At 38.7% G+C, this 22922-nt stretch overlaps 1 protein-coding gene across 1 annotated transcript in view; it reads left to right on the top strand.

The window, feature by feature from the left end:
* Positions 1–22922, top strand: part of LOC126203468 (protein HIRA) — a 242211-nt gene that overhangs the window by 144707 nt on the left and 74582 nt on the right. The window contains exons 11-12 of the mRNA XM_049937786.1: positions 2183–2402; positions 14155–14374. Of these exons, the coding sequence (XP_049793743.1) occupies positions 2183–2402; positions 14155–14374 (440 nt within the window). The remainder of the gene's footprint in view (positions 1–2182; positions 2403–14154; positions 14375–22922) is intronic.

Genomic DNA, 22922 nt, shown 5'->3' with positions numbered 1-22922 from the left:
ATGTTGTTCCATGTATCACCCTTCTGCACCAGAAAATGTCAGTTCACATTTGTAGGCACAATTAAAGCTGCTCCTTTCTGCTGTTGATCAATTGGTTAGCTGTGTATGGTCTCCCTGAGCAACCAGCAACACCAGTCCCTTCTTTGGACTTTCTTTTCTAATTTATTGATTTGTCAACCTTCAAATATTTGATGTGGCTTCAAATTTGTGTGTTGCTCACAGTATTTCAGCTTAACATTTTCTTCACATGCTGTTGTACTCTCTGACAGATCTAGTGTGCAAAATTCTCATTAAAAGCTAATTTATTCTTCTTTCAGTTAATTTAATGTCTTCATTTTTATTTATTTAATTCACAGTCACTGCTTATTTCGGCCTCTTCACAGGCCTGACAGCTACACTCACCAAAATGAGATGTTAGATTTCATGATATAAAGTTGATCTTTTCTTCTTGGTTCGGACATCGGACATTCAAAATGGTTGCTATTATTTGCATGTAGATAACACTGTCATTGTTTAAAAAAAAGTAATTAGTTGTGTACTTAATATAATAATCTAAAAAGAAAGATGATGAGACTTACCAAACAAAAGCGCTGGCAGGTCGATAGACACACAAACAAACACAAATATACACACAAAATTCAAGCTTTCGCAACAAACTGTTGCCTCATCAGGAAAGAGGGAAGGAGAGGGAAAGACGAAAGGATGTGGGTTTTAAGGGAGAGGGTAAGGAGTCATTCCAATATGTCTGCTTGTGTCTGTATGTGTGGATGGATATGTGTGTGTGTGCGAGTGTATACCTGTCCTTTTTTCCCCCTAAGGTAAGTCTTTCCGCTCCCGGGATTGGAATGACTCCTTACCCTCTCCCTTAAAACCCACATCCTTTCGTCTTTCCCTCTCCTTCCCTCTTTCCTGATGAGGCAACAGTTTGTTGCGAAAGCTTGAATTTTGTGTGTATATTTGTGTTTGTTTGTGTGTCTATCGACCTGCCAGCGCTTTTGTTTGGTAAGTCTCATCATCTTTCTTTTTAGATATATTTTTTCCACGTGGAATGTTTCCCTCTGTTATATTAATATAATAATCTGTTGTATTGACTCAAACCATGTACATCACTCTCCTTGCATTAGATCAGTTCAAGTTTTCCTCTCTGTGTATAAGTTATTATCCTTAGGAAAATATGATGATGACTCAGTTTTACCCAAAATTGTATGTTAGTTCATTATAATGTAATTCTGACATTTAACATGCAACCATTGACAATTTTCATGTATGTCCCACCCTAATGTGTGACGTGTTTGTGTGAAACAATCTATTCTAAACGCACAAGTATATGATTGCATTTCACAACAACAACATGTAATGTGATAAGTAAGTAGATCCATTAACATCTTTTATTAAATTTTGCTCTAGAACATGCCTTGGTCATCAATCATTGGTAGGAAAATTTGTGAGAAATGCACTGATGGCTTGTCTCACTACAAAATACAAAATTATGCACATAATGAGAAAAGGCACTTAGTCCAAAATGATGGGTTTGTGGTGAATGACCTTAAAAGTTTAATTGTGTCTGAGAAATCTGATCTTGCTTTATTTGACAGTAGGGCATTTTTATTGCTGTCTACATTTGTTTAGCCACATTTTAATGAATTCTTTATAACTATAAATTTTAATTCTGTTATTTGCTTGTTACAAAGTAGAGCACCACTGTTGCTTAATATAATGCAATACTACTCTTGTCTCTGGATCATAGTAATTATTAAATACAAAATGACACTATAGCATAAAAATTATCATGTTGCTCATGGACTCTGAAATGTTACATAGTAGTATAAAGTACAACATTGATGAAATAACTGTTTACAGACACAAATGACTTGATCTTTTTCCTCTGACAATATTTTGTACAAAACAGACAGAGTCTTTCACATTCATTTTGTAAGGCTTAGTGAGGGCTAGAACTAAAGCAAGGAATGCATATTCCCTGTAGTTAGTAACAAAGAATTTAGACTTTTAATCCTACATAATTCAGTTTTTGTGTTTCACTTATGGCTGTTTCCCAGTAAACCCGTGATATAAAGACATACACTGTGTTAGATCACAAACTAATTAAATCAGCGGTATGTGAGGTTGATTTCAGTGTCATAGATAAATTGCATAACAGATATATTGTGTTTCTATTTTACAGGAAACTGGAGCTGCAGAAAGTAGAACGCAGTGCACCAGTTGCAGCAAAGAGACGGCTGGATAGGGAGCCATTGGGAGGGAAGGGGAAGCGGATGCGTCTGTTACCACCAGCTGATAGCAAACCAGCGCCACAACCAGTGCCACCTCCTGCCCCTGCAGCCTCTGAGCATCCAGCTCTTTCTCTTCCTGTTCTTCGGCTATCAAAGTCGGCATCTGTACCAGTGAGTTGTTCACTGATTTAAAAATAGTTCTAAGTTGTAAATGAAGATATTGATTAAAGAATTCTCGTCATTATTAGTAAAATTCCATCCTGAAACACCAAGCTCAAATGAGACTTCATATATGTACAAATTTAGTTAACTTTTAATTCTTTAAGTGATCTAACAATTCAGAAACTATAGGCAACAGGAAAAATATTGTCCAATTCCTATGCAAAACCTGGACGTGTCTTTCTTCTTTGTATTGGGGCATGTAGAAACTGAGGGCAGAAGCAAATTCTATAAAATGTTTTCGGTGAACTGTGCATGTAAAATTTTTATAAAATTCAGACTTTTGACAATATTCATCAGTATCTTCATTAGGAAAGCAACTGATACCAAATAGTTGCTTTTCTCTTGAAGACAGTTGTAGATAATGTTGAAAACTTGGACCTTTATACAGGTTAAATGCAAAAAAATTGCCAAGGATATTGTATACATCAAATCTGCCCCGGAAAAAATTGTGATTACTTTAAGCAAGTTGATATATCAGCAAGGGATTCCATTTGGCACCACAATGTGACACAGTATGCTGCCCTATAGCATGTTATTATTAGAGCGATGTTAAGGGGCTTTTTACAGTAAAATGTTATTGTCTTAAAAAATTGAACTGAACACAATAACTCCATCTCTCAGGGTGTATACGACCCGGGACAACCGGGAGATCCGGAAAAAACCTGGGAATTTTTCATTGTTCTTGTTCTCAGTTAAATTTTCGTAATTTTGACTGGTAAGAACCGATACTCTAACAAAGGATATTACTGTATCCCGCTACTGCAGAATAATACTGCAGCAATAAAACATGAACGAAGGAAAAAACGAAAATAAAACTTAAAACTGCAAAGGAAATGCGCCATATACAACAACAAAACACAGTGCTCATACAAGCGTCTGCCAACAGGAAAATATGTCAAAGGCTTTAGGAAGACTATGCAATGCTTCGTAACAACAAATTGCCTCCAATGAGCGTGATGTCACAACTGTTTGCATTAGATTCGTTTTAGCAGTTACAAGCAGGATCGTGCGTATGCGCAGTTGAGTAGTAGCTTCTCCCACTTCTGGCTACAGAAATGTGGCTGTCGGCTGTGTAAGCAGTCGCAGCAAGCAGATAGATGTTACCGGGAAAAATTTTACTGGAGCGCCCAAGCTGCCAGATTCATGCATGCGCAGCAGGTCCAGATCTGGGACGGGGGCAAATTCATAATCTTGAGGAAAAAAAACCTTTTTTGTTACACAAAGCGCATAGCATCTAGCGCACGTTAGTTTATTGATTATTAATATGACTTTGAAATGCATCCCTGTCAGTTTTTGAACATTTTCGAACACATTCTAAGTTGATTTCTGAATGAATCGTAAGTTGATTTGTGAATACGTGCATAGTGTTCATGATGTCTCTGTCAGAAACAAACTTTCATGAGCGGAGTAAGGCCGAATGGGTGAATGCCAACCGCTGTCTGATTGTGTGGTTGATTGGGTTTGCGAATGATGAGCGTTGTTATAATTACTAGCGAAATCCATACATTCAGGCTACTGGAGTGGAAATAAATGAATAACAGGTAAGATAGATTACATATTAAAATGGCTCTGAGCACTATGGGACTTAACATCTGAGGTCATCAGTCCCCTAGAACTTAGAACTACTTAAACCTAGCTAACCTAAGAACATCACATACACATCCATGCCCGAGGCAGGATTCGAACCTGTGACCATAGCGGTCATGTGGTTCCAGACTGAAGCGCCTAGAACCGCTTGGCTACTGCGGTCGGTGATTACATATTACCTTCTCGGTGTATCCAAGAAAATGAAATTTTGACAGAAAATTTTTTTCCAGATCGCTATACTAGTAAGGGTCAGTTGTACAGTCCACGACTAGCAGCCGCTTTGAGTACTATTCTAGAAGTAGCACGGAAAATGCGTTGTATGAACACGTAACAATGCCTAACCGGAGAATAATCGCGGGATAACTAAACTGGTGATTCTGGTAGAGTTAGTGAAGTTAACCGGCGAATAAGCTTTGACATTGACAGGAATAGTTACAGAATTAGTGATAACAAGACTCTTTGTTAGAACGAGGAAGGAGGAGAAATGGGGACATCACACAAACTATGGAACAATATGACGATTCTAAGTTTCTATAAAAATTTAATACTACTACTTTTTGATCTCATGCTTGGGAATCTGTAGCGTATGAATGAAGTGTGAAACTATTTCCTAAAGTAAACCTTTTGCTTGTAGTAGGCCTAATAGGCATTTGATACTGGTTCTTTGTGAATTATATTCTGTCGTTAAAAATGACTGTTTGTGCCAAAATAGTCTCGTTTATTTTGTGTGTGTTACAATTGTGGCAGTATTAGAAAGGCCTATTTTGTTTTATCTACCAGAGAGTGACAAAATAGACATAATAAGATCGAGAAACAACACCATTCTTGTGCCCTATTTGTATTAACAGCTATTAGTATTAGACAACGACATTTCAATTTTTCATGTAGCAAAACGTTTGCAGAACTTTGATGAGGCAACAGATTCTTTCGCAGAAACGAAAGCACTCCATGTAAAGCTGTAGCAAGATTAGAGAGAAAAAGTTCTTGGAGCTAAGGATTGAATAAATGTGTATTGTCTTGCTTGTTTCATGTCTTTAATGGTTTTATGTATCCTATATTTAATTTTATGTCACACAAAGCAGCAAGTTGTTAGCTTATAGGGAATAAAGAGTACAAATTTTCTGAAGAATTTTCTAAGTAGAGGAACAGGATGTCAAACCGGCCGACTGTAAGCATGAGAGGCACCACAGGACATTTTAATTTCCACTGTCCTGAATATGGTTTGATGGTATCCATTACAAAATACACGTTTCAATTCCACAGAGCAAAATACCGTGACGTGCGATAGGGGAATGCTGTATGAAGAGGTGTGGTGCTGCGCTTTGGCACACTTAAGACCAAATAACATGTCTTACATTTCCTCGAACACATATGTTTTATGCATTAGACTCTTCAGAAAGATTTGCGCAACAAAATGAATATATTTTTGAAAGTTCAATTTTTTTCTAATTGACATCCTGTCTGAAATGCTTGAGGGAGTGGCAGGGTATTGCCCCGGTTCAGAAATATCGTAGATCCAGGGGTGATGCACAGAGCAGTCTAGGTTATAGTGGGCAAGTGGGTAGTCTCCACGTGACCCGTATTTACATTTAGTGATTTTGCTGTTTCCTCTTCGTTTACTGCTCTCATGTGAAATGAAAACGAAATAGATTTCTGTGGCCAGGGGTTATCAAGTAAATTAAAATACATTCACATAATTACGGAAGGCTAAAATGTGTTGTTAGTTGCAGATTTTATTTTATTTCCACCTTTCTGACAGTCAAGCATTAATTGCCTTCCAGAACAATGAAGTTAATTTTGTCAGTTTGCTAAAGAAATTTTCTTTTATTAATCTTCTCCGCTGAGGCGGACAATATATTTGAAACAAAGTGTTTAATTCCACACACTGTTCGCTGCATTTCAAGTGCACGTTTTCAACTTCTAGCACGTATGGCATTATGCCATAATAAAGAACCAAACATGAGATAACATAGTACTGGTACTCCGAGAAATTTTACATCCCGACAACTACATTGAAAAGCTTAATATCAGGGCGTGGTCTACTTCACTGGGAATTCGGATATACGAATGTGCACTTTAAATGTGCACATTTTAGTATGGGTCACAAAATTCCGATGCTCTTGGAGTATCCTCTGATGTCTTGTTTCTTTTATGACATAATGTAAGATCTTCTAAAGTTTTACACACACGAACATACGGGCTCCCGCAGAAACGAACCTATTTCTAGTAGGTCGCGGGAAAATATTCTGAGTGGTGGTTTGAGAAGCTTTGCTATCAAAGTAAATTTCCTTTTACGCCAAGTTGAACTATGTGCGAGAATGTACGATGAATTTCTTAAATCAAAGAGTGTTTGACTCTCATTTAGAAATCAACTCTTTGATGACGAGCTATTTAGATGAATTTCGAGCCCAGAAGATCAGACATTTATATTGTTATTAAAAATTTTACTGACAAATTTGTGTGATATATCTTACATTGTAATACACGCAGAAAAGACCAACATTATATGTGAAAGCTTAGCCTCTCTTGCAGCGTATTAATCTTATAGACCAATATTATATGTGAAAGCTTTGCTTTTCGTGTAGCAACACTATGTATATTAATTTAAACCATTAGCTTTTTCTGTTTGTGTGTTTCCGCTTCTTAACAGTGATGCTGCTATTGGCCGACTACATCACATGTCCTCAGCTCTGAATACCCGCTGTCATCGGCTGGTGAGATCACGTGACATGAGCTATGCCTGGCTTACAAAAGATCATCGCAATCTTGATTCAATGCTTCAGAAAGTAACATGCGGTGTTTGGTGGAATTTGAATTTAGATTTTCGTAATACGAAAATATGCAGCTTACATGTTGCTGCTCATCAAAGATCTTTCCAGTGCGTGTTTTTTCCCCTGTGTTTCGTTTTCTAAAGCGCCGGGAAATTCTATGCCCACGTATAAAACCATACTCATTCAAAGGACTGATAAGTTATACAGTTCCGAGAGTTAACTGGGAAAAAGTATGTTTTCACCAGGGAGAAAGTGTATTTTTAACCAGGAAATCCGGGAGAAATCCGGGAATATTTTTTTCCTTGTCGGCGTATACACCCTGTCTGTGTTTTCCATTAGTTTCCTCAGTTTTTTTCCAGTTTTACAGACAGCAAGGGGGCAAACAGAGTTCAAATTCGTATTCCGGGCATTGAGATTTACATTTATCACAGTTTCCCTGAGTGAATGGTTATTCAGTAATTAAAACTTCCGGGCTAAGAGGCCGGTTATTGCTGAAATGACTTGTTTGGAAAGGGTGTGGTAGTTTCGCTGCTTCACACTTACAGATTTTAGCCTTGACTTCCATCACTAAGAACCTTTGCATTAATGCAGTGTTAAAGTTCTAATCTGACCTTTTACATTTCTGCAAAATTTTCAATTTCGTGTGATAAAATGTGTTTTATTGACAAAAAAAGTAATGCTTTGCTTACTTGTCACCACTTTATTGGTGATGCGAAAGAAAAATATAAACAAGGAAAAGGAAATGTATTGAAGTAATAATAACTGAATAGCACTGTTTTATTGAGTAAGTGATAAAGCTGGAAGACTGAGAAAAATGTGATTGATTATAGGAACTAAGGGTGAACAAATATTCACACACACTTCCAGTATACCAGGTCTCTCTCTTAAAGACTCATTAGGCGCATTTACTCTGGTTCATCAGCAGATATTTGCAATGTGTGTCTTGTGTCAGCCCAAACAAATACTGCTCATCACATCTTTCACACGATTCCCAGCTTTGACGAAATGCATCGATTTATTTCCCGTTTCAAACAAAATTACTTTTAAATTGGAATTTTACATGCCCATTCAGTAGAGTATTACCAGATTAGTCTAGAGTGATATTTGTATCATTGATATGTGTTAAGGGGAACAGTGAAACATAAGGAATAACCGGTACTCTAGCAGTGACTGATGAGCAGCGTGTTTCTGCATGGCAATAGCGGTCAGCGCAGACCATGGAGGTGCTGTCACTGCAGGAGTACTCATTATTCCTCATGTTTTGCTGTCCGCGTTAATACACATCTGTAAAACAAATATTGCATTAGACTAATTTGGGCCTGTCTGTTCAGTAGGCACATAAAATACCACCTAAAAAATAATTTTGTTTGTAAGAGAAAACAGACTGATGCTGGATGTCACATGAAAGATGTGATGAACAGCATTTGGCTGTGCTGGCTCCAGATACACAATTCAAAAACAAAATTGTAAATATCTGCCAAAACACCAGAGAAAATGTGCTTGATGACTCTTAGGAGAGAGGCCCTGAGTAGCATTGCTTTAGATTGAAAAGAACGAGGTATGCATGAGAAAATCAGTCAGTACTGGTGAAATTTAGGTTCATTGTGATATATTTGTACTAAGCAACAGAACAAAGTTTTTGAGGATACCACACATTTCCTACACTTATCTGGAATACCATAGTATGGAACTGTAAACATAATTACCAAAGTTTTCCAATTTTTGACTGTTGTTATCACTGAATGATAATTTTTACTTTCTGTACCTTTTTTTTTCCCCGCATGATTAAACCAAGTAGATGAAATAGGTCCAAAACTACAAATTTTGAGATGTAGGTGGTCATCAATGCTAGCTCCAAAACTATGTATAAGTATGATAACCACAAGGAAGCCTCTAATCAGTTGCAAGTCATAAATTCTTGTACTGGTAGAAAGTGGGGAGACAATGTAGGTCAGGAAACACAGGTGCTCACAACACTAGTCACAGAGTCAGCTCAGGTAACAATTTTTTGCAAGAGTGTTTGCCCATTGGAACTGCGTGGGGGAAGTTTATCTACATACCTTCCAAAGTGCTGTCTGAATCATTTTCTAGCAGGAACAAAATGAATAGTATCACCTGAGGCAAAGTTATCAACTTTTGGTTTAATAAATCGTATTCTGCCATTTTTTTTTATCTGTTCATGAAACTAACTAACAATACTACTGAGGCAACTAATTTAGTTAGTTTGGAATACCCAAGGAAAACAGAAAACAGTCAGTCTGTTCATGGAAAGAGTAGTCAACAAGCTACTTGTGTGCTCAACTTGATGCTGACTTCAAACGGAATCAGTCTCTGGTGTAAATACCTGGCAATACTAAAGTTAAATCCTTTATTGTAATGTTTGTTTTGTACAGAAAGAGAAGAAAATGTTTTCATGCAGAAAACGGTATCATGTTGACAGAACCATTGGATCAAAAGAATTGCAAAAACTTGTATAAGAAGCCCAACCACAAGATGTGTGGTGCACAAATTAGGTACTTGGCCATCGGGGTAAAATTGTCAGTAGTGAGTGACATCTTGAGTACTTGCTGTGTCCCATGTAAACTGGGCAAAGTCCTGCATTACTAAGCCAGCCTGCGATGAAATATACTTCTGTGTATGCTCCTAAAAATGGGACTCAAACTAGAGATTTCAGATGGAAGTTACAAGGAGGGAGGCAGAGTATTCCTCAGCATCAACCACTAAATTAAGAATGAGGTATAGTAACGGGACACATTTTTGTCCAGCCGTATTTCAGTTGTAAGGAAGGAAGATGGTACCTTGGATGAGGTTCTATGTCTGCATCTATGTAACTGCTCCACAAGCCATCATCGGTGCATGGCAGAGGATACCCTATACCACTACTAATCATTCTTTTTCCTGTTCCACTTGCAAACAGAGTGAGGGAAAAACTGCTGTCTATATGCCTCTTTGTGAGCCCTGATATCTTGTATCTTTTCTTCGTGGTCCTTACTCGCAACGTATGCTAGCAGGAGTGTTTGACAGTCAGCTTCAGATGCTGGTTCTCTAAATTTTATCAATAGTGTTTCTCAAAAAAAAGTTATCTTCCCTCCAGTGATTCCAATTTGGGGTCCCAATGCATCTCTGTAAAACTTGCGTGTTGTTTGGACCTATTGGTAACAAATCTAGCAGCACGCCTCTGAATTGCTTTGATGTCTTCCTTCAGTTCGATCTGATATGGATCCCAAACACTTGGGCATTGCTCAAGAATAGGTCATACCAGCATCCTGTATGTGGTCTCCTTTCGTAAGATTCTCGCAATAAACCAAAGTCGACCATTTGCCTTCCCCACCACATTTCTCACAGGCCCATTCCATTTCATAGTGCTTTGCAGCATTACACTCAGTTATTTAAATGATTTGACTGTGTCGAGCAGGACATTCCTAATACTGTATCTGATCCTAATACTGTATCCGAACATTATAGGGTTGTCCTTCCTATTCCTCCACATTAACATACATTTTTCCTCATTTAGAGCTAGCTGCCATTTGTCACACCAACTAGAAATTCTGTCTTTCATCTTTTATCTTCCTACAATCACTCAACTTCGACACCTTACTGTACACCACAGCATAATCAGCAAACAACTGCAGATTGCTGCCCAGCCCCTCTGCCAAATCATTTATGTATATAGCGAACCACAGAGGTTCTATCACAGTTCCCTGGGGCCCTCATGACGATACCCGTGTCTCTGACGAACACTGTTACTTAAGAAGTCTTTGAACCACTCACATATCTCTTAACTTATTCCATATGCTCGTACTTCCATTAACAATCTGCAATGGGACACAATGTCAAATACTTTCTGGAAATCAAGAACTGTGGAATCTCCCTTTTGCCCTTCATCCATAATTTGCAGTATATCATGTGAGAGAAGGGCAAGCTGAGTTTTGCACAAGCAATGCTGATTTGTGGGCATAAGCATCTCAGTCTCAAGAAAGTTGAGTATACTAAAACTGAGAATATGTTTGAGAATTCTGCAGCAGATCGAAGTAAGGGATATTGGTCTGTAGTTTAGTGGGTCCATTCTTTTTCCCTTCTTATATTCTGGAGTCACCTGTGCCTTTTTCCAATTGCTTGTGACTTGCTCTGGGTGAGAGATTCACCATAAAAGCAAGCTAGGCAAGGGGCTAGTGTCATTAGAGTACTCTTTGTAAAACCAAATTGGGATGTCATCTGCACCTGGTGATTTATTTGCTTTCAGTTGTTTCTCTATGCCCTCGTTGCTTGTTACTATTTCATCCATACTGGAGTCTGTCCAATGGTCAAATGATGTTAGTACAGTTCTCCTGTGTGAGTGAGTTCTTGAATGTGAAATTTAAAACTTCAGCTTTCATTTTGCTGTCTTCAACTGCTACACCAGACGGGCAACAAGGGTCTGATTGGAAGCCTGAGAGCCAATTAAAGATTTTACACAGCACCAGGATTTTCACAGGTTCTGTGACAAATCTTTTGCTAAGTTATGATAGTGGTAGTTGTAAGCTCTGCGCATGGATCTTTTCATAGATGCACAAATGTCTACTAACCTTTGCTTGTTGTCATTTGTGCGTTCCCTTTTGAACAAGAGTGCAACAGCCTCCGCTTCCTCAGCATCTTCCGAATTTCATTATTAAACCAAAGTGAGTCTTTTCCATACTTGATCCACTTCCTAGGCAAATAAATCTCCGGACCACAATTTACAATCTGCTTAAACTTTGTCCATAATTCCTCAGTGTCTATCTTACTGGAACTAAGTGATACCAGTTCACTGCCTAAGTGAGATGCTAACAAATGCATATCTCCTTCTGCTATTTGGTAGAAACACTCCCGTAGCCTTCTAGACTGATTTATTAATTTCCGTAACCATGTTGCTATAATGACATCATGATTACCTATCCCCCTCTCTGTACTGACATTGTCGATAAGGTCGGGCCTACTTGTAGTTACAAGGTCTAAAATATTTCCATTGTGTATAGGCTGCTCAAGACAGTTTTCAGAAACTGTGTTCAAAAATATTTCGCATGACTATCTCCCTCCCCCCAAGCAATGAATCCTTAGACATCCCAGTATATATATCCCAGTATATTCGTCAAAGTTGCCTTCAAATAGTATTACATGATCTGGGTATTTACGCACTACTGACCATAGACTTTCTTTGAATAATTCTAGAACTGTCACAGCAGAATCGGGTGGCCAGTAAAAACACTCCCCCTCCCATGGCCTGTAATCTGTCTTTCTGATGTACGCTCAATGACGTGCAAAATATCTCAGAACTTTCCACTTCGGGTTTCAGCCAGCTCTCGGTCCCAAAAATAATTTTAGCACAAGACTTTCCAGGGGGGCAGTAAATTCAGGAACTTTATTACAAAGACTTTGACAGTTCACTGATAATATTTTGACAGTCAATGTGTCTTTAGTCTGAACACGGTATAACGTCTCTTGCTGCATATCGACTGGTGAGTATTCATCAGAGCACCTCAAACTATCATCTAGTCTAAAAAGACCTCATGTGCACTCCTCAAGTACTGTGCTATGCGTGTAGCGGCTTCCTTTGTGTAGTGCAACCCTGATCTATCAGGGGAGTCCTAAAAATGCAGCTCTGGAAATCTGCAGCCAGGTTTTGCCTTTTCACACTAGAGGGGATCACAAGCAGTGTGAAATTCGTCAAGAGACTACGAAATCATATATTTTTGACTGAAGCTACCATATGTGTACAAATGCTCAAATATGCCATTGTCACTGACTGAGTTATGTGTAACTCAATTCTAGCTGTGGAGTCATTCCATGTAAGAACCAAATGCATAGGGATGCTTTTGAATTACTGTGATAATAGGAGGTTCAATATGTAATTGAATTGCAGCACATAGTGAAGGAGATGATCTCAAGAAAGTGACATTTCTGAAAATTTATTTTATTTACCTTGCTTCCATAACTTTATTTGTAAAGTTATAGCATACACTTTATTGTATAAAAATAGTGATGAAGTAAATTTTTACTCAATACAGCTCCCGTATAGAAGTGACCTATTAATGTTAGCTTAGGAGAAACTAAATGTTAAAGTGTCCTAAAAATAGCTGTTTTACACACAAAATGTTTTTTAGCAATATCTTGGACATTATTCACCTTCAAGTAGCCCCAATGTAATGTTTGAATGTACAAATTTCTCTACAGAAAGACAACATTAGTAATCTACACCAATGATGCAATTGTTATTCGTCAAGAGTGCTATACTAGCATTGATCTATTTTTATCGCATCAGATTTTGTGGGAAAGTTTTTTTGAAGCTATTAGGCATGGTGTAGCACTGAGTTCTATTTTTGGACCTTTGTTGTTTCTTAAACAAATATAAAATTTTGCTGAGGATGCAAGTATAGGAATTTTTATTGTGCCATTGTCCTGAGGGAAAAGGCAACCTATGGAATATCTGATAACATTAACAGATGATTAAAGGCAAATGGTGTATCATCAAATTAAGAAAAGACTCAGTACTTTCACACCAATACTTCGCATAGAATTGAGGCATAAAGATGTTTATTTGAAAGGAGCAAGGGAGTGGCTGTGTGGGGTAAACATATAATATGGGGACCATTGCTAATAATGTATTAACAGGTGATCTCCCAATAGGCACTCGTGGAAATATTTAAAGAAATAAGGGACTGTGTCAAGGGAATGACTATCTTAGATTGTCTGTCTCCTCTAACAATACAATATAACATGCGACTATTTATCAAATATGGTCTAACATGTTCACCTATCGCTAAACGTTCTGTCTCTATAGCACTTACATGTGAGACATGGAAAAAGTCATGAACCCTTTAACGCAGTGAGGGAATCATTGGGATCTGTGAGCAGTTTGCCAAAATCACTAGTCAACATCCTACAAATCCATTATTTGAACCATTTTGAATTGGATGCTGTGGTGTGTTCAGCTGATAAATACAGGAAATATGTGCTGGTTAATGTGGTAAAGCCTAAGTACACAATACTTGTATTTTTCATGTGAGTCAGCATAATGAGTTTACTCATTTAATCATTGTTTGTAATTAGAATGGAGTTACTTCTGTGTAAAAAGTGAGGGTCCTGTTTTATCCTTAAATGCTGCATATTTATTGTTTCAAGCAGTTTCCCCTGTAATTCAATCTTTTTGTAAAGGAATTTACTGCATCACTCTTGAAATCGTAAACAAAATTTCATTCTACACCCAATTTGCTAATTTAATCTCTCTTTCATTGACAACCGTTCATACATTCGCATTTTCATATGTCTGAGATAAAGATTTAATTCCATTTAATTATTTGTACTGTACCTAACAATTATGTTTACAGCTGTTGGGAGGGCGTAAACGATTAGAAGTATCGAATGGTGCTCTCAACACTCCACATGGTCCACTGACACGGGTCTGTGTGTGCAGTGTAGCAGACACTGAACAGCCACCAGACTGGGAGGCTGTGTTGGGTTCTCCGGCAGCTGGAGTAGCTGCCAATAACCAGGTTATTGCTATTGCGTGCCAAGATGCTATGCTCCATCTGCTTGATTTGAAAACAGGTACCATAGCATCACATTAATATTTCATTACAGATGCAGAGGATTGGTTGAGAGCAATCTTAAGACTATTTTCTAAGTATATTATTTGTTAATTGAAATTATAACTAAATGAAGAACATGAAATAAGTTGTTACCCAAAAAATGGTTTAGTTAAATATGTAAGATAATCGTATATCTAATTAGGTATGTTTATTCCAGTTGCGTCATAAATAAGAGCTTTACAGGAGGAAAAGGGGGCTATATAAGGGGAGTTCAGTATTCCAAAAAACATTTGATATTCAGTAACAAGTACTAGCTGTAACTCATTGTATTGTAATGTGCATGGGTAAATATTAGTCATTTAATGCATACCAAAACTATTTAAAACACACAATGTACTGTTCCTCAGAATCCAAGCAATGTCAGGGCTCATTATTTTGATGGGAGTAATATAGACTGTCTGACATTCATTTGGTTAAAGACTCAGTGTTGGTTTATTTTTCACTCACTGTACTCTCAGTTAATCTGCACCACTGGATTGCACATGTTGGAGGTTGCATTTTGCACAGTCTCCTTGTGAGTGTTTGCTTGTCTATTTGAGTTTTGTTGGTTCTTTTTAGCTGTGTGAAGGAGAGGAGGATCCATAGACCTTAGTATTTGACATAAAATTTCAACATGATACATCTAATTGTTCTGAGAGGAGGGGGGTTTTAACAGACAGCTGGACAACAAAATGCTCCTCTTAGAATTCTGTTTCTACCAATTACGGTACAGAACCCTAAGAATGAACTCCAAGGTCTCATAGAAGATGCACAATTGTGTCAAAAGTTGCTACAGTTGCTGTCAACTGTTCTGCTTCCCTTACTTTGTGTTCCAGGTGCCATTATTAATGACTTATGTCTCTCCATTAACTCAACAAAAAATAATGAAGTTAGAGTTGTTAAGAGTGTGATAAAACCCCTAAATAGCAAAAGTCAGATTTGTTGAAGCACTTACCGTACTCCTAACTAAAGTAAAAGAGAGTTTGCACTTGAAATACTATAGTGTTTTGGTGCCACGTGAGCTGACATTAACCAGATTTATGTCTCCATTTCATCTACTATCTGCTTTGAAAACACAAATAAGATCACATAATTCCTGTGTAGATGTGTTCTAGTGAGGGAAAAAGTGAGTCTTTTGCGCTAATATAGAGTATGAAAACTTCTTCAGGGCAGAGATGTACCGTATTTACTCGAATCTAAGCCGCACTTTTTTTCCGGTTTTTGTAATCCAAAAAACCACCTGTGGCTTACAATCGAGTGCAAAGTATGCCGAAGTTCTGCCCTCGGATATATGTAGCACTACACAGGCATGCTTTGCAGGCACAAAGATAAATACTGGCGCCAAACCCTCTGCGTCAGCAAATAAAAAAAAAAAAAATAAATAAAAAAAAATAAAAAAAAAATAAAAAAAAAAAGTGGAAGACGAGCTTTTTTCTGCGCCTCGAGTTTCGACCACTGCATTTTCATACGTTATCCAACGAAGTAAATACAAATTCCATATTGTCCATCTTCGAATGTAGCAGCATTTCAATGTACTACGAAAATCCGACTGGCAAGACTGTTTGGGATGTTTGACAAAATATGGCCAACTCTACGTTCTGAATTTTATCCTACCTGTGAGAAGAGATGGTTCCTTATAGGAACTTTTATGAATTGTGAATCGCATGCAGTATTCTCTTCACCATGAGAATAATATGAATATAAACATTTTGCCATGTATTCTTTCATGTTTGCTGCTAACTCATTTAAATCCTGTCTGCCTAATAAACTACAAAACTAGAGTGAGACAACAGCAAATGCGGAAGAATGTACATATCATGTCATGTTTATATTCGTATTATTCTTATGCCTAATAGTGATACAGTCAGAAATGAAGCACAGCAATTGACTAGATTTTTAAATCTAAGATGACTCTAATTTCAGTGCAGAATGTAATGTACTAAAGAGGCGTCTGCAAAGATTTTCAAACAGAGAAAAATTTTCGCTAAACTCTCGTTCAGAACACCTTCTAGCATACGCTGTCTATTATTTGGTTCTTGTTGACCATTATCAAAGAAAGCAGCAGTGTAAGTAACAACAAATAGCAGTCTCTTGCCATTGTTTCGCTAATGAGACGATTCCTCTCTCTTTTTTTTTTCTAAATTGTAAGTGGCGGTAGCGTGCACAAAAGCAAGCCGTACCGCATTATCAGAATGCAACAAACAATGCATGACACAGTACAATAATGCATTTTCAGCTTAGAGTGACGTAAACACCTATAACAAAGAGAATGGCACTTATCAAATCAAAGAAAAATAAGCAATCAATTTAAACCAGACGAAGTACGCGAAAAAGGAAGAGTACCCGTATAAATATGGACGGAGCACCTGATGCATAACAATGGTTACCTGGTAAAGCTTAACTGCTAAGCTTAGGACTCGAACCAAACTGCTGTAGCTGTATCGTCATTCATTCGACCTAAATTGTGTCTCATATTACAATGGATCAACTTTGTTTCGATTTGGAGCTGCGGCCTAAAACTTTTCTCTCCCCTTGAATTTCGAGTCTCAAATTTCAGGTGCGGCTTAGATTCGCGAAATTTTTTTTCCTTCATTTCGAGTCTCATTTTTCAGGTGCGGCTCAGATTCAAGTGTGGCTTAGATTCGAGTAAATACGGTGAGCTGTTGTGGAGAATCTGAGGCAGGGTTCCATGTGAAGAACTCCATCCTATCTTTGTTATGGCACAACATTGATGCTGTCTTTTCATTGTCTGAGAGTAAATTTACTTGGAAATTGCTCATAGTTATCATGACTTGACTAAACATTAAAAAGTCACAAATCAGAGGAATGTGTCGCTTTGTGCGATAAAAACCAGAGTAGAGCCATGTGTCATTTACCAATATTGAGAAACTATAAAGTGTTGGGTGATACATCCAGTTTCGACAGACTATTAAGGGTTGGTTGACACGTCTTGTCTCCTACACTGTATTCCTTGGGCTTGAACCTTCTTCAGACTATTATCACAACTCATACATCATCATTGACAAATAACTGACTTAGTAAGTATAAGAAGTTCAGGGGTCTTCAGGAATTTTTTTACACACACACACACACACACACAGTGGAGCCTAACAGGTTGATAATCTACATTCATGCTCATAAATTAAGGGTAATGCTGATACATGGTGAAACAACTCTCTGGTGAGCGATTGGCAGGTTTAAATCACCTCAGGGTATGACCATGTAATGCATTTGACCTATGGTCGTCGCACAGTGGTGCTGGCAGCAGTCCACATACGCAGAGGTGTGTTGGTGCATGTCAGAGTACGGTGCAGCGAGTAAGTGTGCAGACGTTTTCAGACATGCTAATGGTGACTGTGTGTTGAAAATGGCTCAAAGAGCACATATGGATGACATTATGAGGGGTAGAATACTAGGGCGGCTGGAGTCTGGTCAAACACAGCAGGTTGTAGCACAGGCCCTCTGTGTGCCACAAAGTGTGATCTCACGATTATGGCAATGATTCCAGTAGACAGGAAATGTATCCAGGTTCTACAGTACGGGATGTCCACAGTGTACAACACCACAAGAAGACTGATGTCTCACCATCAGTGCCCACAGATAGCCACAGAGTACTGCAGATAGCCTTGCTCGGCACCTTACTGCAGCCACTAGAACAGTTGTCTCCAGACACACAGTTTATAGATGACTGAACAGGCATGGTTTATTTGCCCCTAGACCTGCAAGGTGCAGTCCACTGACCCCTGGTCACAGGAGAGCCCGTAAACCCTGATATCAAGGACACAGTACATGGTCACTGGAACAGTGGTCCCAGGCTATGTTCATGCACGAGTACACGTATAGTCTGAACAGTGATTCCCACTGGGTTTTCATCCGGTGTGAAGCAAGAACCAGATACCAACTCCTTAATGTCCTTGAAAGGGACATGTATGGAGGTCATGGTTTGATGGTTGGGTGGGATTATGATTGGTGCACGTAACCCCTGCATGTCTTTACAGAGCAACTGTAACAGGTCAGGTGTATCGGGACGTCATTTTGCACCAGTACGTCCACCTTTTCAGGGGTGCAGTGGGTCCCACCTTCCTCCTTATGGATGATAATGCACGGCCTCACCGAGCTACCATCATGGAGGAGTACTTTGAAACAGAAGATATCAGGTGAATGGAGTGGCCTGCCTGTTCCAACATCAAGCACATCTTGGTCGACGTATAGCTGCACGTCTTCAAACCCCTACGACACTTCAGGAGCCCCGGCAGGCATGGGTGCAAGAATGGGAGGCTATACTCCAGCAGTTCCTCGACTACCTGATCCAGAGTACGCCAATCTGTTGTGCGGCCTGAGTACGTGTGCATGGTGATCATATCCCATATTGATATTGGGGTACATGCGCAGGAAACAGTGGCATCTTGTAGCACATGTGTTTCGGGTCGGTTTTCTCAACTTATCACCAGTACTGTGGACTTACATATCTGTGTCGTGTGTGTTCCCTGTGTGCCTATTCTATTAGTGCCAGTTTTGTGTAGTGCTATGTTGTGGGGTACCACATTCTGCAATTATCCTGAATTTGTGAACATGAGTGTAATTACAACCATAATGCAAAGAAAAGTAGTATAATTCACACACGATGATGATGATGATGATGATTATAATGATTGGTTTTTTGGCGCACTCAACTGCGTGGTCGTCAGCGCCTGTACAAAGTCCCAATTTTTACACAGTCCAATTTTTTTACACAGTCCAATATAGCCATAGTCACATATGATGATGATGATGATGATGATGATGATGATGATCAAATGATGAAGGCAACACAAACACCCAGTCCCCAGGCAGGAAAATCCCCAACCCAGCCGGGAATCGAACCCGGGACCCCCTGATCCAGAGGGAGCAATGCTAGCCACAAGACGACGAGCTGCGGACATAATTCATACTTAACAATGCACTTATGTACTTACCATTTCACAAAGTGCTCGATGATGACATTCTACCATTCCTCAGCAAGATTAGAACTTTGGTTTATTACAAATCAGTTACATAATAATTTTTGATATAATTTTAAGGGCACTATTACTTAAAAATTTGATGTCTTTCTAGAAAGTGAAACTCTTCATAATTTGTAAGAAAAAGTTGGCTAATTACCCGTAATCTCTCCATTTGTAAATCATATGTTTTAATGTCACTTTTCTCGTTTTTACATTATGGTTTGAATTTTAGTGAAAGACTTGGGAACACAGAATTCATACTATATCATCAGTTGTATACTATCTTTGTGCTTCTACAAATGTTGCACGTGGTATACTCATTCAAACAAACTGTTACCCCTAATTTCTTTGTCCATCTATGTGATTTAAGGTATATTTTTAATGGTATACAAATGTTGTTTGCAAAATGGTTTAGTTTAACACTTCAGATAATCGTTGTTGTTGTGGTCTTCAGTCCTGAGACTGGTTTGATGCAGCTCTCCATGCTACTCTATCCTGTGCAAGCTTCTTCATCTCCCAGTACCTACTGCAACCTACATCCTTCTGTATCTGTTTGGTGTATTCATCTCTTGGTCTCCCTCTACGATTTTTACCCTCCACGCTGCCCTCCAATACCAAATTGGTGATCCCTTGATGCCTCAGAACATGTTCTACCAACCGATCCCTTCTTCTAGTCAAGTTGTGCCACAAACTTCTCCTCTCCCCAATCCTATTCAGTACTTCCTCATTAGTTATGTGATCTACCCGTCTAATCTTCAGCATCACCACATTTCAAAAGCTTCTATTCTCTTCTTGTCCAAACTATTTATCATCCATGTTTCACTTCCATACAAACACTTTCAGAAACGACTTCCTGACACTTAAATCTATACTCAATGTTAACAAATTTCTCTTCTGCAGAAATGCTTTCCTTGCCATTACCAGTCTACATTTTATATCCTCTCTACTTCGACCATCATCAGTTATTTTGCTCCCCAAATAGCAAAACTCCTTTACTACTTTAAGTGTCTCATTTCCTAATCTAATTCCCTAAGCATCACCCGACTTAATTCAACTACATTCCATTATCCTCGTTTTGCTTTTGTTGATGTTCATCTTATACCCTCCTTTCAAGACACTGTCCATTCCGTTCAGCTGCTCTTCCAAGTCCTTTGCTGTCTCTGACAGAATTACAATGTCATCGGTGAACCTCAAAGTTTTTACTTCTTCTCCATGAATTTTAATACCTACTCCGAATTTTTCTTTTGATTCCTTCTCTGCTTGCTGAATATAGAGATTGAATAACATCGGGGAAAGGCTACAACCCTGTCTCACTCCCTTCCCAACCACTGCTTCCCTTTGATGTCCCTCGACTCTTATAACTGCCATCTGGTTTCTGTACAAATTGTAAATAGCTTTTCACTCCCTGTATTTTACCCCTGCCACCGATAATCATATTCCTAACCATGTTTATTCCTGTTGTCATAAATAAGAACTTTACAGGAGGAAGAGGGTGCTTTGAAAGAGGAGTTCATTATTCCAAACCACTGCTATACAGTAACAATTGTGAGCTAAAGTTATGTGTTATAAAAATTTTGTCAGCAATATCTTGCAGGGAAAATCATGTAATATTGGGTTTTGTGCATATTATAACTGTCATAATTTGTTCCATTTAATTTCCCCCTTCAATAGCAATGTATATTGTGTAAAGTGCTGCTGTTTCCAAGTTAGTTACATGGATCTGTTAGCATAAAACACACACACACACACACACACACACACACACCTTCAGAAACTGGGGCAATGTGAAATGTTTATCTTACATAGCACAAAATATTCAGGAATATGACGAGAACTATCATTAGAAGCAAAAAAGGTCAAGTAAACATGGGCTCAAAGATGCATAAGAGCTGTGATCATTTCTCTATTTTCAATACTGTAAAACAAATATCTTCTACTGCAAACTCTTTGCTTTCCATATTTTGAGAAGTGATAGTGTGGACCAAAACAATAAAAAATGTCCAGTAAGCATGGGTTCTAAAATGTGTACCTTAAGAGCTATGAGCCTTATTCAATAGGAGAGATGTTTCAAAGTGGCAAAGATGTCCTCCTGGACCATCCTGTATATAGAAGTGAGACATACTGTATTAAAAGGACAGCAAAAACAAAATAACTTACCAAAAATTCTAGTGTACAAGAGTATCATGGACTAGTGCCACTGTTAGTAATTTAGGCTGCTTGACGTAAAACTAGCTGTGGTTGTTAAATGGCGTTAGAACAGAAATGCTTTCAAATGTAGAATCTAAAGTTTTAGTATTAGGTATACAGTCATATTCTATAAAATAAACAAAATATATAAATGTAATAAAATATTCTGTGAACTAGTATGGCAGTGGAACCACTTTAAAATATGACACAATTTTATGTAAAGCAGCAGTGTTTTTAAGTATTGTAGCAGTTACCTCTTGGATCAGGATTTATAATGGTCATGGAAGCTAAATATGTGAGGTGGTCACACTAGTGGTGCAGGTGGTCAACCTCGGGAACTGGAGGAGGTGGCTGTCATCCATCCTAAGGTGTCACTGAAACAGCAGTGTCTGGAAACATGTTTATTACTTGTGAGTTTACAGTACTGATTGTCTTGTCTGGTGGTGTGGAAGACCTGCTGAGTCACATACCCGGGTGCAACAAGGAATGCAGGCACACAGCTTTCTTGGTTACAGCCATTGTGTAGGTCAGGACCCAGTGGCCATGTCAGGCAGGTAACTGGGACAGGAATCTGTAGGCGCAAGCCTACTTTGGCTCACTGGCAATTAGTGTGGTGCACCCCAGCACTCTCGAAGATGATTGTGCACTTAAGCAGGTGCCAACAGGATATCACGAATGGCAGACATTCTAAAGGAGGAAGCCTAGGCACAGATCAGCAGCACAGTGTACAGCCAGGAAGGCGGTACTATGAGGGCTTTGCAGAAAGTTTTTAGCAGCTCTGAAACTGGAAGTCTCACAACAGTGGGATTATTTCAGTTTGAAAGTGCATTGTTTTTTGACCTTGGAGCATGTGCCCAACAGTTCCCCCACCACTGGACTTCAAACCATGTTGTGAAAGCAAATGAAGATGCATGCAGTGCTGAGTGAGTCTGACACAGTGCGAGATGGTTCTATCGTGCCACAATTTTCATGCAGTGGCCAAAAAAAGAAGTTGAATGCAGAAGATTTCCAACCTTGTCCGTTACGGTGAGTCTAGGGCCAATCTGGAAATTGATTTCATAAGCTTTCAAGAGGTTGGGAGTCTCCTGAAGATGAACCTTGTCCTGGTCACCTAGCAGTGGCAGTGATCCAAGAAAACACTGATGCTGCGAGGAAAATGATTGGAGACAATCCTCATCTCACAATTTGTGGCATTGAATGTACTCTAAATATTAGATTAACTACATTGCAGAACATTGTGCACAATAATTTAGACCTTTGCAAGAGATGTGCCCATTGGGTGGCACAGTCCTGGCAGAAGTCCAAAAACATCTGAGAATGTGTTGCCCAACATGTTGTAGGTGGTAATTTGTTGTTGCT

This window comes from Schistocerca nitens, chromosome 9, assembly GCF_023898315.1.
Source record: "Schistocerca nitens isolate TAMUIC-IGC-003100 chromosome 9, iqSchNite1.1, whole genome shotgun sequence".
NCBI lineage: Eukaryota > Metazoa > Arthropoda > Insecta > Orthoptera > Acrididae > Schistocerca > Schistocerca nitens.
This window is presented reverse-complemented; position numbering and strand designations above follow the sequence as displayed.